The sequence below is a fragment of the Telmatherina bonti genome (genome assembly GCF_933228915.1).
Source record: "Telmatherina bonti genome assembly, chromosome: 3".
Taxonomy (NCBI): domain Eukaryota; kingdom Metazoa; phylum Chordata; class Actinopteri; order Atheriniformes; family Telmatherinidae; genus Telmatherina; species Telmatherina bonti.
The window spans coordinates 38,452,577-38,470,222 of NC_136621.1; the positions used below are offsets into that span (position 1 = coordinate 38,452,577).

General features: G+C 41.7%; 1 protein-coding gene across 1 annotated transcript; it reads left to right on the forward strand.

Annotated features, from left to right (window-relative positions):
* Positions 1-236: 236 nt before the first annotated feature.
* On the forward strand, positions 237-15,807 carry pik3r6 (phosphoinositide-3-kinase regulatory subunit 6; the record flags this gene model as incomplete). The annotated part of the gene is made up of 20 exons (XM_079265013.1): positions 237-294; positions 470-574; positions 868-959; positions 1,178-1,246; positions 2,153-2,285; positions 3,504-3,573; positions 3,664-3,862; positions 7,091-7,238; positions 8,730-8,816; positions 10,043-10,289; positions 10,406-10,696; positions 12,693-12,792; positions 13,843-13,965; positions 14,478-14,585; positions 14,663-14,765; positions 14,885-14,946; positions 15,104-15,194; positions 15,299-15,360; positions 15,449-15,552; positions 15,651-15,807. 20 exons carry the CDS (start codon positions 237-239, stop codon positions 15,805-15,807), a joined length of 2,409 nt encoding a protein of 802 aa, XP_079121139.1.
* Between the last annotated feature and the right edge of the window lie 1,839 nt (positions 15,808-17,646).

The window sequence follows — 17,646 nt, forward strand, 5'->3', positions numbered from 1 at the left end:
GAAGTAGAGACCCCGCTCTTCACACACAAGCGTAAGAATAAAGCATATCGCGCTGAGACATTTGGAGGGTGTACTGAGAATTTGAGTTGGAAATAGCTCCCCTGTAATTTCACACTCGTCTGTCAGTCAGCAGTGTGAAACAAGACTGAGCCGCTGTAAGCATGGCTGAATGAGTGACTCGATGTTTGATATGGACATGATTTGTCTTGTCGCAGATCCCACACTGCATGTGACACATGACCAACAAGGCCCACTGGGATAACTTCAGCACCATGGACAACATGGAGCCAACAGGTACAGCACACACACACACACACACACACTCACACACATCCATTTAGAATTATTTAGGATATTTTCTGTCTTTCAGAAAGGATTGGCTTCCCTTGACTTTACAGAAAGGTTTAATTTAGTGTCGAACTGTTTTAAAATGTTGACGTTTAACGTAAAATGATTATTTTCTTGTCAGGCGGCTGCTCGCCCACAGTTCCACCGCCTGAACTGTATCGCAGCGTTCAGGCTGTGCTGCCCCGAGCAGAAGACCTGCAGCAGCCTGCAAACTGCTTCAACAAAGGTACGTCATCATCTTTCACTGCTAGTATAAAGACACACAGTTGTTATTGTTTGTAATGATAAAAAAAAAAAAACTAGCATTTTTTTCCGTTTTTTATTTGTTTTTATATTTTTCCCGATTAAAAACTATTCTGTTTGCTGACTTTTAGTTGGAGTTAGGGCCGTATAGCAGCAGCAGTATGGCAAAGTCATGGAGAGCAGTGTTACACAATGAGTCAATGTATGTATTTAGCACCTGTTGATAGCTTGTGTGTGTGTGTGTGTGTGTGTGTGTGTGTGTGTGTGTGTGTGCAGGAATGCTGAGATGGACGCTTCATAAAAAGGTTCAAAACAATCCCATCAACAGCTTGTCTCTGGTGTGGGTGCTGATTAAAGAGCTCGAAAAGGTGATTTTCATGTATTTTAAGAGGTGCACTTCACTGGAAACCAGTGTTTGTGGTGAAGGACTTCACTCTCCACTGAGTTCTTGAATATGTTCTACTTGCACTTTCGAAAAGGAAGGAAGCGTTTATCATGTTGGACACGCAGCAAGTTAAAGCCATGCTTTAAGTGAAATGAATATCTCCACCGTCGAGCCCTGAGACACTTCTCATTTCCCCTGCAGGCTGAAAGGTTGGACACCCGCAAATGCATCATTCCTCTGCTCCACACGCTGATGTATGCCGTTGTTCAGGTACGGCGTTTGTGGCTGACACCTCATGGTTCCTACGTTTTTACAGCATTTCTTTACTGCATGTGTCAGATTTCACTTCTTTTCTTGAGTCATTATGTTTTAACCCTTTCTCGTGCATCTAGCTTGACATATAAATCCCTCTACAGGCTAGTAGAATGAAATCAGAAACCATGATGAGTTTTCCACACCGGTAAGGAAAGATCAGGCTACGTCACTCAGATCAGTCTACTGCATTAACACTTATAAATATTATTAGTACTGACCACTATCTTCTATAGTTTGTAATCATAGAAAGTCTTGTAATGTCCTCTGCTTTATAATAACTCTTTCTTTATAGTTGCTTTTTCTCTGTTTCCATGGTTACTATATTTATTTTATTTATTTACTATATGCATACAGAGGTGTATGATCCAGGTGCCATAAAGTAGAAGTCCTGCCATGTTTATGAATGATGAATTATGCCTTTATTCATCTCACAGTAGAGAAATTCCATGTGTTTGGATCTGCCTGTGCATTTAGAACAGGTGTTTTCACTACCAGGCTCGTCTGCCTGCAGTGGAGCTGAGCTGCTTTAGTGATGGTTGGAACAGATGCCAAACAGGACTTCTCCTTTATGGCTCCTGTGTTATACACCTCTGTATTTAAATCAATATTACTTTAAGTTGTGGAATGTGGGCAGCTGTGGACTGGTCATGCTGGTGTCACCCAGCAGGAAGAAAGCCGCAGAATTCCCGGCAAGCTTGTCAACAAGGAAGTTAGAACCGGAAACTGTACCTGTGTCATATTTCTATGTTTTCTTCCTCATGCTTCGGCGCCATCACAGCCATAAATGCCTTTAGCTACACGTAAACAGGCCATCTGGTGTCCATTTTACCTGCAAGCTGTTTGTGTTTTGTGACATTTCAGGCGGCCTACATTCCAGATGAATTGTACAAGCGTGTGTACGACTTCTGTAAGAGACTGCTGACCTATCCTCATCCCTACTGCGCCGTGGGCCTCTCCTACACAAGGCAGATAAAAACTGAACGTCTTTCTCCAGGTAGTGAGCTTTAACTGCATTGATGCCTTTCAGACACGATACGAATGGCTTCACAGGTCAGATTCTGCTCGGGAGGTCGTTGCTGCTAGGACTACAGTTTGTTTAGAGAGAGGTGGAAAAAGTTTGTTAAACAGAAAAAAGATTCAGAAAAGATGTTTCATGATTTCAAATGTGAATGATCGTCCTTTCATGCCATCAAACTGCACCCATTTTCATGCTTAGAAATTAGGGCTGTGACCATCTGCTTGTGTCCCGATTCCATTCCGATTTTTTTTGGTGGATTTGATTTAAATTGCGATTCTCACAATTCTTCAATATTGCAGATTTTTGTAGATTAAAAACGAAAATAATGTATAAATCTTATTTTATTTTGCTCGTCATTTTTCTGAATTTAAATGAGGAAAAAACAACCCAGCAGCCAGACCATCATTCTGCTGCCCAAGAAGACAAGTAGAATGATCAATAAAAAGGACAAAAAATTTATAGTGGATTAATTTTATTTTTTGGAAAAAAAAATAGATTTTTTAACAAAAAAACAAAAACAAAACATTTTTTATTTTTCGATTCGATTTTCCCATCCCTATTAGAAATGATTTGTGAGGTTGTCGCCGTAAATCCGGCTTTTGCTGAGAATTCAGGTTTGTGCACATTTAGAAATGGTTTTTTTTTAGCACTAAAAACAACAGAGAAATTAGAAGTGTTGGCATTCATTCACAGAAGTAAAGCAGAAAAGTCATCGCTCAGACGTCCCACACTGCGTCTGAAGGTATGCACATTTCTGGCCCTGCTTTACTCAGACTGGTTGGATGGCGACAGCCGAGTCAACGATCAAACCATCCAATCAGAGGGCAGGTGCTTTGCCGCCTCCCGCTCCACTGCATGTCCTGGTGTGCAGTTGTGGAAATTTAAGTTTATTATAGGAAGACTTTACTATCCAGGTGTTTATTTTGAAGTTGAAGAACACAGACTCGTCTTAATAGAATCAGAAGTCTTCAAACCTTTGATTAAAAGGCCAAAATATCATGTAGTAATATCCACACATGTCGCAGAAGTACTGGTCTTTTTATTCTGCAGAGAAAGCCACCTACCTTCTGATTGGACAGCTGGAAACATGTCTTCACCCGGCTCATTATACTCGATGATGATTAAATCACAAAATGATTAAACCAGGAATGCAGAAGTGAGTAATCTAAAAATAAATGCTGGTTTTCTCAACAGGTCTGATGTATCAGAGGATGGTCATGGCGGAGCAGAGGTTGAAAAATGAACACTACCCTTCTCAGGAGAAGTGAGCCCTACGTTCACCGAGTTTAGTTTATTACATTTACACTCCTGATTGTGTCAAACTGCCTTCCTTGTCTGCATTAAACACCTGCAGGGTTTTTGTTTTGGCCGATCCGGATGTCATCACCGGCCCCCTGATCCCCGTCCTGTTTGGGGATTTTGAAGCCTCCACCTCAGCTCCAGCAGGGTTTCTCAGTCCTCTGGATCACATGTGCGCCGTCGTGCAGCACTCCATCCAGGCTGCGTTAGGAGCCGAGCAGTGCCATGGGACAAAGCTGGCTCGGGCCTTGAGGGTCAGTAAAGTTGTTTTCTTTGTTTCCTCTCTTTGCAGCTCGCAGGCTCTTCATGTTTTATTGGTTTTCCTTTAAACTTGTTCAGCGGATTTCAGGTTTAACTCATCGGCTGCCAGGCCTGTGCGTCGTGGAGCGTTGTGGCTCCTCTTTCTGGACTGGGGTCGATTTGGGTGGGTGTGTGTCGGTGTGTGTGTCAGGGTGTTCACAGCACGCTATCTGCACGCTCTGAGGCGCCTAAATCTGCTTTGCATACACAGAAGGCACAAAAGTCGCCTTCGGCAGCCGATGAGTTAACCTTCCATGTTCGGTTCCAGAAAGCTTGTCATTATCTTCTCGCCGGGACTCAGAATGTCACGACTCCTCCCTGAGGCGCTGAGGGCTTCACCGAAGTGCACTTATCGTCTCAGATCCTCTGATCTTATCGGTTTTGGGAGGATGTAGCTTCAGTTGTTTATGTTAACGTACAGACAAGAAGACTTTTATATCTTAAACACCAAACTCTGGCTCTAAAACCCCGTTTCCGAAAAGGTGAAACGCTAAGAAAAAACAGAATGCAATGATTTGCTAAACCTTGTTTAACCTGAATGCACCTGGATAAGGCGAGATAGTTCATGTTCTGACTAACTTATTGCAAATATTCACTTCTTATGATTTGATCCCTGCAACTAAAACCCAGTGACAGGAGGATTCTTCCTTTAAACACACTCAGGAAGCGTTTGCAGACCTTTCGGGGCCGAATCATGGCTCAGCTGTTTTAAATGAAGCTTTTCACCTGCAGAATGATCTAAACAGGTATTTCTTTTAGGATTCCTCCACTTTGCAGGCTTTTGTTTCCCATTTCAGCTGTTTTGGGACGTGTTGTTGAAACAAGTTGGAGCGTTACATATCTTGTCTTTGTAGTGTAATCTGTTGAACAGAAGCTAAAAATAATCCACAAATGATTGCATTCTGTTTTATGTTTCGCACAACGTCCCGACTTCGTTGGAACTGACGTTGTACTTGTACTACAGCTTTTACTGTCAAGCCGTTTGAAGGTTAGAATTTTGCTACTTTACAACATTTTCCGTGGATGTGATTTAGTAAAATTCTGCAGAAAGAAGCAGCAAAGGAAGGATTGTCTGTCACACTGCAGCGCTAGCTGGTATCCCGCTGAGAACAGCAGTCATTGTGACTTTTTGTATTCGTAAACTGTGTGGCTTGTTTCTGCCGTCAGACAAACTCACACCTCAATGTTCCTTCAGATCCTGACATCTCTGTCTGTCAACCAGACAGTATTTATTAACCCTAAAAGATCTGAGGGATGTGGAGATTTTATAGTTGGCTTTAGCAGAGATCATGTTGACATACCGTACTAATATTGTATGTTTATATTGTATATTATTGTATGTGATAGAAGTTCAGAGCTTGAAACTGTTTATCTGCAGTTATGAAACAAATCTTCTGATCTACGTCTCTAAGAATATACAAATAGACCTTGTGGTTGCAGAGATGTACTCATATCATTATGGGAATGCACATTTTCAAAGCAAAGGCCTGAAAAATAAGCACAAGGCTAAAAAGATTTCACTTAATTTAATCTTCCAGTCCGACACGACTTCCTGCAGGATGGATGGGATTTGTTTATCGCCGATTCATGAGTCGTCTCAGGAGACTTTTAAAGATTTAAGTCCAATTCAGTTTGTCTCATTTTAGTCCAGTTATACAATAAAATACAATACGACTTTATTTATAATGCAATTTAAAAACTTTTTTTTTTAAATTTATTTTATTTATTTCAAACAAAAAAAAGGACTTTTAAAAGAACAAATATTGGTTACAATAAACAACAAATAAAAAAAAGCTTCTTAAGTTCAAAAAGGATTTTAGAAGAAGTTGGGCACTTATCTAGTCCAAAACCTTCTTATCAATGACACCGTAAAATTTTCACAGCATGAAAAATACAGTATTACACATTAAATTCCCTTACAATGAAACTTAAACAGTATACAGTCGTACACACACAATAAATAATAGAATTCAACATACATTGCTTTTAAAAAATAACCCGATGTTGACCAAAGTGCCACATTGTGGGGGCTTAAAAAAAATAAAAATAGCAATCAAAGCAATCAAATGAAAACAATCTAAATAAAATCAGATCTAAAAAGTCCACTTAATGTGCAGAAAAAGCAGCTTAAACAAATGAGCTTCAGTAAATATTTAAAAGCAGATACAGAGGAGGTCTGTCTAACGTGTAAAGGAAGCTCATTCCACGGTTCAGGTGCTGTGACCGCAAAGAAAATAAAATAAAACCGTGCTCATGTTCCCGTGTGCCAGTTAAAAGTACCAGCTGCAGTCGAGATATGTAATTAAGACAAATACGGCACAAGACCCAGATTAATTACGATCCGCTTCATAGATTTAAATGAAAAACCTGCTGCTTGGTGGGAAATTTAGCAGAAATGGAAAACCCTCAGAATGGTTCCTAGATAAGTGATGATCTGATTAAAATTAGACTGTGACTAATGTATGTAGCCGTCTTCTGGGGAAGTCCGAGTCAGAGAGCGCACACTGCTGCGTTAGTCGCTTCTTTCCTTTAAGCAGGAGTTTGTCTCTTCATTCTGGTTATCTTTGTCTCACCTGCAAGACGGATTTTATATGTTTAACATTGTTGGTTCGTCTGTCTGGAAGCATCACTCAAAAAGTTATGGAAATGTGAAGCTGAAGAAAGAAGAAGTGATTAGATATTATAGGGTTATTTGGATATATTATTATTATATAATAAATGTTTTATTTATTATTATTTTGATCACTGTCTGAATGCAGGAATTTTTTAAAGTATTCTTTACTGATGGGAAATAAGGATTATTTTGCCATTGCAGCTCCTCAATAAACAGAAAAATGATATATATACATATATATATATATATATATATATATATATATACCTGTATCTACATGTATGTGCCTGATCCGATGGCTTGGTGGGGGTCTGCGTTGCCTCAGTGCTTCTAGTCCAGGAATAACTTCCAGAGTTCACCATAAACTATTTAATGTTCTGTTGTTTCTGAGCTGCATGGCGTCTCCTGGCGCAGGCCCTACCATAACACCTCAGCAGGACACACTCAAGGCCAGACGCACACACGCTTCTGACCCCTCACCTTCACGCTATGAATACATGGTGTGTATATGTTTATCTTCCTGTGAGTGTGCATTAAGTTGGATTTGTGTATGTGTGTTTTGGAACAGGACATGGGTCAAGACATTGAGCCGTACTTTCAGGAAGTGGTGGCGACTCTGGAGCAGAGCGTGGAGGAGGGCAGCAGAGGAGACGGGGGAGCGATGAGGAGCCGTCTTCAGCAGCTGTACAGAGAGATCGTCTGTAACACAGAATCAGGTAGAGCTGCTCGATTATGTCAGAAATTATAATCACAATTATTTTGACTGAAATTGAGATCTTGATTATTTAACACGATTATATAGTATTTATGAACAATGCTGGTGTTCTCGATGCCGTGTCGTGCATTATAACCATCGGTTCCGAGTTGTTTAATTACCGCTTATATAGGAACTATTTTACGTTGGCCTGGATGTACGTTTTATGCCAAACAACCGCTGTCAGGCTGCAGCGCGTTTCTCTCATTCACCTGTTAAAAGACGGCTGATCTGAACCAGCTGGTTAACGCGTTGCTATGGTAACGCCCTGTAACGGAGGGATATTACGGTGTTTAACTGGCCGAACTATGTATAGGAAAATAATGCAGCCAGTTGTCACTGACAATGGTATAAACTATGTTTAGGTGAACTTCCACAACCTACTGCAGTTATTCTACATTGACCTGCAGCCGGAGCCGACTGAGACTGGCCGCCTGGGAGTGCTTTAGGACGGGAGAGGCTCCCGCTGCTCCTTCCTTACAGTAACTGCAGAACAATATGTGCCTTCAAGTCAGTCGCCAAAACACCAGAAAAGTCTCTAATAACTCCAGTAAAAGCTGCTAGATTTGTCGCTTTTAACAAAAAAAGTCTCCAGATTTAGTGAGAAAGTCTCCAAGTTGGCAACAGTGTCTGAATGAAAGCAAAGCGGCTGTGGGAGGAGTTTACAGCACAGCGCTGCAACGCCAGAGACGCTCGATTAGCAGCTGAAGACAGCAGGAGAGGAAACTGCAGAGAGAAAAATAATCACAACCTTTTATTTTTTATCATCGTTGAAAACCCAGATCGTAGTTGTGATTAAATCCGATTAATCTCCCAGACCTAGAATCAGGTATGAGCTAAGCTAATGTGGAGTAGCGCTGTGTGATCTCTCAGCTCTGCTGCACAGATCAACAACTGCTCTGGCCAGATGTTAATGAACGAGTCACATCTGGTTATGTGACAGGACTGGAGACAGATTCTTGACTCTTTATGTCTTCTGGTTCAGAAATAATCCTTCTGAGGTAAACATCAGGACTACAGTTGCACCATGTGCAACCATGGCTAGCAGGTTATGAAGACCCCGCTTGGCTAGCAGGTTTCAGTCCACCTGCTGCTACGATGAAGTTCTCTTATGTTCAGTCACACACTGCAGGGGACTGCCATGTTTCTGCACATGTCAGAGGTTGCTACACGTATTTTAACACGTATATAGATTGTTGATTCCTCCGGGACAAATCTGTCCAGTCAGTTGTGTGTGTTATTAATATTTCCGGATATCTATTTCCACTCTTCCCCCTGTTGTTATGGAGCCAGCGGTCTATCCGATGGTCCCGCTGAATCCATTCCAGCTGGAAGACAGAATGATGAACCAGAGCGGAAGCTGTGGAGGTGGAAGGGGGGATTCTTTGTTTTAATTGTGAATGTGACAGTTTTGCTTTGTTCCGCTCTCTCTCTTCCTGCATGCGTGCTGCAGAGCCATTGTGTGGTGAACCGCTGTGTGACTGCCCTCTTCCCAACCCCGAGATGAGCTTCCACCTGTGGACGGAGGATCTGGATATCTGTGAGTGGATCTTTGTAATCAGTCTTACAGACAGATTAGCAACATCTTCCTCTGTCTCTTGGTAAGAGTTTTGTGAAGCTTTAAAGTTCATTTGATCTGAAAAAGTCAGAAAAGACTCGGGAAGATGAGACCATTTACAAAAGAAATAAAAGAAACTCAGTGACCACCTGAAGGTTTATTGTTCTTGTAAGATAAACAGTCCAAACAGGATGGCATTTGTTACACACACCAGGTGTAAACCAGCAGACACTACACACTCATGGAAGATGGAATACCTTCATGTGTAGAGGAACATGCCCTGAGCTGCATTATGTTTCCAGTTTATTGTAAAGGGCAGGACTCTTGCTTGTATATGTTTAACACTCTGGGGACGCCGGCATCGTCGGCGATGCCAGGGACCATGTTGTTTAATCGAGCATAGCTGTTGAACCATGAAAGATAGAAATGTACTTTTTTCCCCTCTTAATCGGGAGACTCCGGGCTTTCAGACGGTAGTTCCGGCATCACTGTAGCCCATTCATAGATGATACCGTGTTGTGTCAAAACAGGTGTTCCAATCAGAGTCTTTGTCTTTGGCGCATGACGTGTTTTTGTCCAATCAGAGCCGATGATGCCTCAGGAAACGCCTCCAAACAGTGTCAATCACCATGCATCGGTGTCATTAGCAGTCGGATAGCTGCTTTCTGTATTTACAAGGTTGATAAATTATGAAAACAACAGCTTTTATGCACGCATACCAAACATAATTGCTCAAACAAACATTTGCATTACTCGAGTAGTTTATTTCAACATAAACGACACGACGGCGTCGTAACAGATGTATAACTTGGTAACAGATACAGCTGCGGTGCTTCAGTCCCCTTCAGTACCTTTAGTCATGCTTCCAAATTATAATACTCTATTTCAAGCAAAGGAGCCTCATTTACATAACAGTTTATGATATTTCAATTCAAAATAAAAAAAAAAAAAAAAAAAAACAAGGCATAGGACATTATGGGGCATTAAAAGGTGGTGTTTATTAGCATTTAAATGAAAAAAAGTCAGGTTTATTTCTCTAAAATACCCTTGGTCCACAGAGGAGCAGAAGAAACTTCCTGTGTGTTGGTCATATGACCATAAGGAGACATTAAGAACCTTCCCATGTTTGTGTTGAGTACATCTGAGATAAATAAAGAGATGGCGACAGAAGCTCTGTGTCTGAATCACGGTGTTTCCAATACTAACAGGGCGTGAGCTGGCAAAGTGGTGTCGGTCCAGTGAAGTGCCAGAGCCGTTCTGTTCCCTCAGCCAGGAGCAGGACGACCCGGAGCTGGGTGAAGCCCCCAGCGAGCTGCTACTCCCCTCCATGAGCCGCTTCTCCATCATGTCAGACGACAGCGGCATCCAGAGTGATTTGCCCATCAGCGCCGATCCTTCTCCGTCGTCCTCTCTGGAGACTTTGAGCATCGGTGCATCACTGGAACAATCCAAAGTGTAAATAATAACATTTTAACTCACCGTTTTCACAGAAATAAACAGGTTTTTTTTCACCTTGAACTCACTTGAGCTGCAGTTTTTAATCATTTGCTTTAAATGAATCATGACTTTAGATGTCCGCCTTCTGCCACGGAACAAGATCCAATGAGGCTGTTTCGGCGCAGAGGCATCAAGTTGAAGCCATCCCCCAAGGACGGCATGGTGCTGATGCAAGACACAATGGAGGAACAGGGAGGGACTGGCGGGAGGGGAGGAAGCAGAGTATCCACTCTGCAGAGACGGGCAGGATCCAGCTCCATCAAGAACACCTTCCCCAAGCAGCAGAGACACTTTACAGCCAAGATCGTCGTTATGGGGGATGACAGGGTCGTGGGTCGCCTGGCTAAGGCCTACTACTTCTTCAGGTACGGAGTTAGGAGGAACACATCTTGATGAAGTCTTTCTTAATTTACCTGGCAGGTATTTGGGGAAAAAAACTGTGTATAATTAAAGGGATATGTTGTAACTTTTGACCACCGGTGGCGCTAAACCTGTAACATCCCACCAGCTACACAACACTGTCGCTAAATTAAACTCCATTAGTGACACTCGCAACAAAAAAACACCCACACGAAGGAAAAACTGCCCCAAAATCAATAATATAGATCAGTGTTTTTCAACCACTGTGCCATGGCACACTAGTGTGAGAGATCATCAGGTGTGCCCTGAGAAATTATTCAGTTTTACCTAAAAGACAGCTCTATGTTCATCCAAACAGGCCCCAGTGAAAGATGATAAAATTCCTTCTTCTTGTGTTGATCTGATTTCTATTCAAGAGGCTTTGACGAGATGGACTTTATGTTAATAATATGGACTTTTTTTCTTTCTTTTTTTTTTAACATTTTGGTTTGTGTTGTGCCTTGTGAGTTCTCGGTGAAAAATAGTGTGCCTTGGCTCAAAAAAGGTTGGAAAAACACTGAAATAGATTATAGTTTTCAGTATCAAACGAAGCAGAAGCTATGGCAAAACTCCTGTCAATAACTTAAACCATTAGCATTAGCCATTAGCTTATGGGACATTATGGTAGTCCTGCTTCCTATTAAACAACGTGTGAAAACCATAAAACTAAATCAGGTCAGTTGCTGATTGTTCTGTTACTTCTTTTGATATTTACTTGGATTATAAAAAAATCTATTAATTGCAAAATGTGCAAAATGTTTAGAGGCCCGTTGGCTTTGGTCTGTAGCTGATTAGCTTCACCTAGCTGCATTTAGCTTCTACTAAATAGCGAATAAAGACGCAGACATTTACTGCAACGTTCTGCAGCTCAGCTGGGTATTAATGGTGTTGTACTGACTGAACACTAGCTGAAAGATGTGAAAAAGTTCATCACATTCTGCTGCGTTTGCAACACAACAGGCAAAGAGCTAACTTAGCAGTCTGAGGCGAACAGAGAGTATTACATCCACACTGTTCTTCCATCAGACTCCAACCAGGACTCGTGTCTTTCCTCTGGACCGATTCCTTTCCCCCTTTCTCTTTCTGGTCTCCTCAGACACCGTTTTTTTTACTTTCCCACTTCGTTCAGCCATGACACACCTTGGTTGGAAGAGGAAAAAGTAGCACTAAGCAGCGCCTCTGGGTTTATAGAGGAGCCGTACAGCAAAGCGCTGCAGGTCACATGATCCCAGGAGAGACGGATCTGCTTCTGCAAACTTACAAATGTCTGCTTTCTGAAGAAGACAGCCCCCTTAGAGCGGCAAAATGTGTCAAAACACTGAATACTGACTCCAGAAATCATCATTACTCACATTAGGCTGATGTTTGGGTCAGAAGTTACACGTATCCCTTTAAATATTTTACTTTAAATTGTTCGGTGCTGCAAGTTGTGGCTCTTCATTATGATTTATATTCTGCTGTAATGCTGTAAAGGTACGGTCGTTGCACCCTCATAGCGTTACACATGTGGACACGTGTGTGAACAGCTGCTATTGTGTATTTTTTCACTGTTTTACTGTGTTTTTAACTCCTGTTATAGAATAAGCTGGATCACTGTGGATATGTTTATTTCTTGGTTAAAATTACTTTAAACATCAATTTTCATTTCAAGAAAATCAAGAAAAATTAAAATGACATTGTTTAGAGAACTTATTGATGAGACTTCAGTAAAGAAACAAAGTATTAAACACATGGTGGAAAAAATAGTAATGAAAGTAAGACTGTAGGAAGACATGGTAAACCTGTAGACATGAACAGGTAGAATGAGTCATCGACAGTTCAGCCTACATAGATATGTAACACCAAATAAGATAAAGTTGCATTAAATAATACTTACTTTACTTTGGTGACATGTGAAACCGTTTCCAAGTGCTGCTTTCCACACTTGGAGCTTCTCACGCAGCTCTGGTTTGGCCTTTGCAGGAAAAGGGAAGCACGGCGGCTTTTTCTTACAATGAAAGTCAGTCTCCAGTTTTACTACATCCCTGTTTGCACAGCTCCGACTCCCATCTCCCCGGCCAAGGTGAGACAAGTTCCTCTTGTGAAAACAACTCCTCTTATTGTCTGATAATGAGACGAATGGTGAACAGAAGAACGATATGCGGCTATGTTGATGTCGCTTCTGTTTGTGTTAAATTCTTCGTTTGTTTCAGTTATATTAAGATAAAATTCACCAGAATATCACAGGATTTTTGCATTTTGATACAGTTGTGCTCATATTTATTCATACCTTTTTATTAAAGAAGGAAAAAAAACAGCTGCCTGTAAAATAAGCTGAAATTGACTAAAGTAATAATAAATAAAAATTTGATGAAAATCATTACATTATTTTCTAATTCTGGTTCAATAGAAATATTTTTTTCAAAAAGCAAACAAATAAGATAATTTATTACATATTACATCAGTCATAAAGTAATATTTAGTTGAACAATCCTTTAATGTTTCCGCTCCAGTCAGGTGTTTTCTGTTCCTCTCAGTCAGACTTCTGCACCTGTTGACAGGTATTTTGTCCCACTGTTCAACAGAAAAGTCTCTAATTTGTCCAGGACACATTTGTTTGTTTTTTTCTTTCTTTCTTCAACTCAATGAAATTAAAAAACAGTGTCTTATATTACTAAATGATATTTTTGCAAATTTTTACTTATTGTTCCTTTTTTAAGTCTCCAGTTATTTGAGTAACTGTTGTAAATTCAGCTTTTTCTTTATTGAAAGGGGATGAAGACATATGAGCACAACTGTACATCACAGTGGAGCAGTTTAAGCTTTTTCATGTCAACTTCATGAATGAAAAACTGTCAACACTGTTCTCAGCATTTTTTTAAAATTGATTATTGCTTTTCAGTTTTACATGTGCTCATATTTTTACTGGTTTGACCCAGTTAAGATGCGATGGAGCGGATTTTAACCATGTCTTCATGATGGTTTACCTTGCAAACTTCCTGCATCAGAACAGAGGGGCTTGTCTCGATCAAAAACATGGAAGAAGACAAAGACTGGTCTTATTTCCTCATCTCTGTCTTTTTTGTGAACTTTGAGGTATTTTTTGGTTCACTTTCATGGTCCTTATTTGTAGGAAAACCTTGTCCAGTTCCAGGGGGATTCCTGCAGTCTTGGTTCCTACTTGAGCAACGTGGACCCGTGGTACACCTGCAACATCCAGAGTCTGGGCTCCACCATTCCTAAGCTGGCTTCCATGGTAGGACATGCCTAAAGAAACGTATCATATCATGTTTGACTGAATCAGACTTTAAAAAGCAACACTTCTGGTCAGATTAGCATCGCTCAGCCAACATGGCAGCGGCTCTTTACATGAGCTAATACAAAGGAAGTTGCATAACGTGGTGCTTAGGGTGTCAGATAGTCGATTTCACCGCAAGTAAACTTAACTCAGATGACTTCGTACAGTTTGAGCTCTTTGTTCAGAAACAGGAAGTAGACGAACTCTGGCACTGAAAATAAAATGAGATGAAACTGCAAACTTCCTGGAAACATCTTTGGAAGAATTCCCGCAGAAGGGTTTCGATATTGAACATTGCTGCAACAAAGAGCTTTTCCTTCTATTTCCTCAAACTGCTGCGGTTTCAGGAAGTTTTGTTCTTTACAACCTATTTTTAACCCGACTTTACTCTGATTAAAACCAAAAAGAGTTTCATCAGGGCGGCGTGGAGGTGGTCTCATTAATGCTGCGTGACGTTTTCCCTCCTGCAGCAGCAAACGAACCCCGGGAGGACAAAGGAGCCTTTCATCTCTGATGTCATATCCTACTACGTCCGCAGTGGCCAGCAGCCCGTTTACTTCACCATCTACTTTGTAAAGGTGGGCTGCGTCTCCCGCGTGGACTGCTACTCCTGTCAAAGCAAGCTCTGCTTTTAAATTTGCCGTGTTTCTCCCAGATTACGTTTAGCGGCACAGCCAGGGAACCCGTGGACGATGTGTTCCTCACCCACCTGGAGATGGAGTTTCCAGAATTCCGAGAGATTTCGGCATCTCTTCGAGGTGAGTCGGACACAGATGTGTTAGAAAACCCGCCTGACGGAGCAGAATTTGGAAGTAAATTTAGAATCCGGAGTGACTGAAAACCCAGATGCAGCAACGTGTTTCTAACTGTCCTGCAGAGAAAAACCGGCGGAGCTCATGGGACGTGTGTGGAGCCGTCGTCTCCATGAATTGCAGAAAGGTGTGTTGTCGTTTTTTATTTGTTTGTTTTACTGTTCCCTCTTAAGATTCCCATCGTGTGAGTTCTGGTGTGGCCAGATGTCTCAGAGCAGATAGATTTCTGTTTCAGCGTGACTTTCTTTGGGCTCCGATGCTTATCTTAACATCTGTTTGTTCAGGTGACTTTAAGCGGCCGCGACGTCGACATCGGGATCTCTGTCAGGACGTCAGGCATTCAGATTAGCGCCATCCCTTCAAGCGAAGAAGAAGGTGTGTGTTACAAAGCAGAAGGCACTTCAGGGCTTTTTACAGTCGTTAATAAATTTGTGTTTAATTTTCCTTTTCTTTTTGTTCTGTGGTGATTAATGTGACAGATCTCAACTGTCTGACTCTGGTTCTGAACGAAGCGCCGGTGAAAACCAAAGGCAGCGGTGTGGTGAGTGGAGGCCACGACGGGAAGCGTCGGGGATTCAGACATCCGCTGTCATCTAATACGTTTTACCTTCTGGTTTGGAATTTCTCAGGAAAAGATTCGGACCAACAACGTGAAGATTCGCGCCTTGGAGAGTCGATCTTTTACCCTCACACTGGACAAAGACGCACGGAGAACCTACCGAGATGTGCAGAGGTAATAATGCAGTATTATGTCCGTCAGTCCTTTCAGCACAGTCTGACAGAACCTAAACCTCGCTGTTTTGTGCTTCCTGCGCTCGTCTCTGCTTGTAGCATCGAGGTTTCTCCCTGTCTGGATCCTGGATACTGCGTCCAGAAAACCATCAGGTCCAAATTCAGCCTGGGAGAGGACAGAGACGGCGGACTGAGCAAATACATGAGCAAAGCGCTTCCTCTACCCATCAATACCTTCGCTGGCATCGTCAACTGAAAGCACATAGTTTAGACATGAAACCTGGGATTGGAGGGAAGGAACGACACGCAGAAAGTCGCAATGAGCTGCTCCAACAAGTTTCATGTCTGTCAGTCTGCATCCAGATGTCTTTTAAAGCAGCGCATGCAGCTCCAGGATGCAACCATCCGGATGTGTTTGGACAGTTTTTCACTCTTTATGAACAATCTCCTGTGCACACGGTGAAATACATGCACAGTAATTATAAGCACATTTTAATCATGCCAAAGAACATTATCTCCTGTAGCGTCGGAGGGACTAGCAGAGCGAATCAAGCAAAGATGAACCAATCAGCCACAACAGAACCAGCGGTGTTCTATAAAGTACTGTACGCCTTCAAGCAGTCGGTGCATGAAGGGAGAAGCCGTAACGAATCGTTCTCACAGGCGCTCCATCACATCGCCATCTGGAGTTTGAGCGCCAAACAACACTTATATTATGGTGCAGTTGGTCACGTTGTCCTGCCAATCCTTGTAAAATACTTCAGTATCATCTCAGTTCACCTGTCAGCAGCTGAAATGTTCTGGCTGAGGGGTGTTTGTACCTCTGTGCATGAAAATCTCTCACCAATCAGAAATTATGTGACGTTTTAAAAACACAGCAGGCAACCTGCATCGCAAAATCACTTCATGATTTAAAAAGTTGATTTTTTTTTTTTAATTTATTCTTTATCTTCTCTATAGAAACACTACTTTTTACCGCCTCTCTGACACACACACACAAACACACACACACACACACACACACACACACACACACACCTGGCCTGTCAGCGGCTGGATGGTTACAGTAACCCTGACGTCGTCATTCCTGCTCCAGTTGCATTAACGCAGCTGTTTTTACGGCTCAGGTGAAAATATTTCAGAAATGCAGCAGAACCGCTCTAAGAATAGTCTATAAACTAGATCTGTTTGTAATGTCAGGAATTCCTGCAGATCAGGAGACACTTTTAATGATGAATTACAGAAAGTAGCTGGTAGACAAGTAACTCCACATAGATGTGAGAAAACGTTTGTTTTTAATCCGTGTTAAGGTGCGAAAACCACTCCTCATTCTTCGCACTGTTACTGGTGGATCTGTTTGCACTAAATCTGGAGTCATCTTCTTTATTAGTGGAGTAAATAATCTGAATCATAAATACTTTAATTCCAGAGGAAAGCTACTAAAGCAGCCATGAAGTAGCTGCATCGTAATCTGACATGATTATTAGTTATCAGAAAAAGACAAACCTTCTGATTATAAGTTCTTATTTTCTAATTATTACACACATGTAAGCAGTGTGTGTCTTCATTTGCATCCTTTTACACATGATGTCTTTCAGAAAAAGCCTCAGGAAACAGGAAGTGGTGTGTTAAAGTCATTTGAAATGTGTGTGTGTGTGTGTTTGCTCGTCTGGCGGAGTAAAATCATGACAAAGTCATGATCCATTTTGCACATGGTGTTCTTCTGAGACAGTATAAACAAAGGGTTACTTCTCTGTTACAAATGTCATGGTGTAAATAAATAGTTTTGGTTTTTTAACGTGATGGTGGTGTTTTTTTTTACAGAAATGTGGCTGTAATTGCATCCAGTGGTCAGAAGGGGGTGCTGTGTAGTTGCAATCAGTTACTCGTGGATCCATGAGCGCTTGCACACACACACACATACACACACACTCCATCACCTGCCAGGGGTGGTGGGTTACTGCTGGAGCATGTTGCTGTCTTTTCCTCAGCAGGCTGGTGACCGTCTGACTGACTGACTGACGGACTGCTGATGAGTCAGACTGTAAGACCCTCCCCTGTAGTTGTCTTTGCTGTTTTTCCAGCCTCCACATCT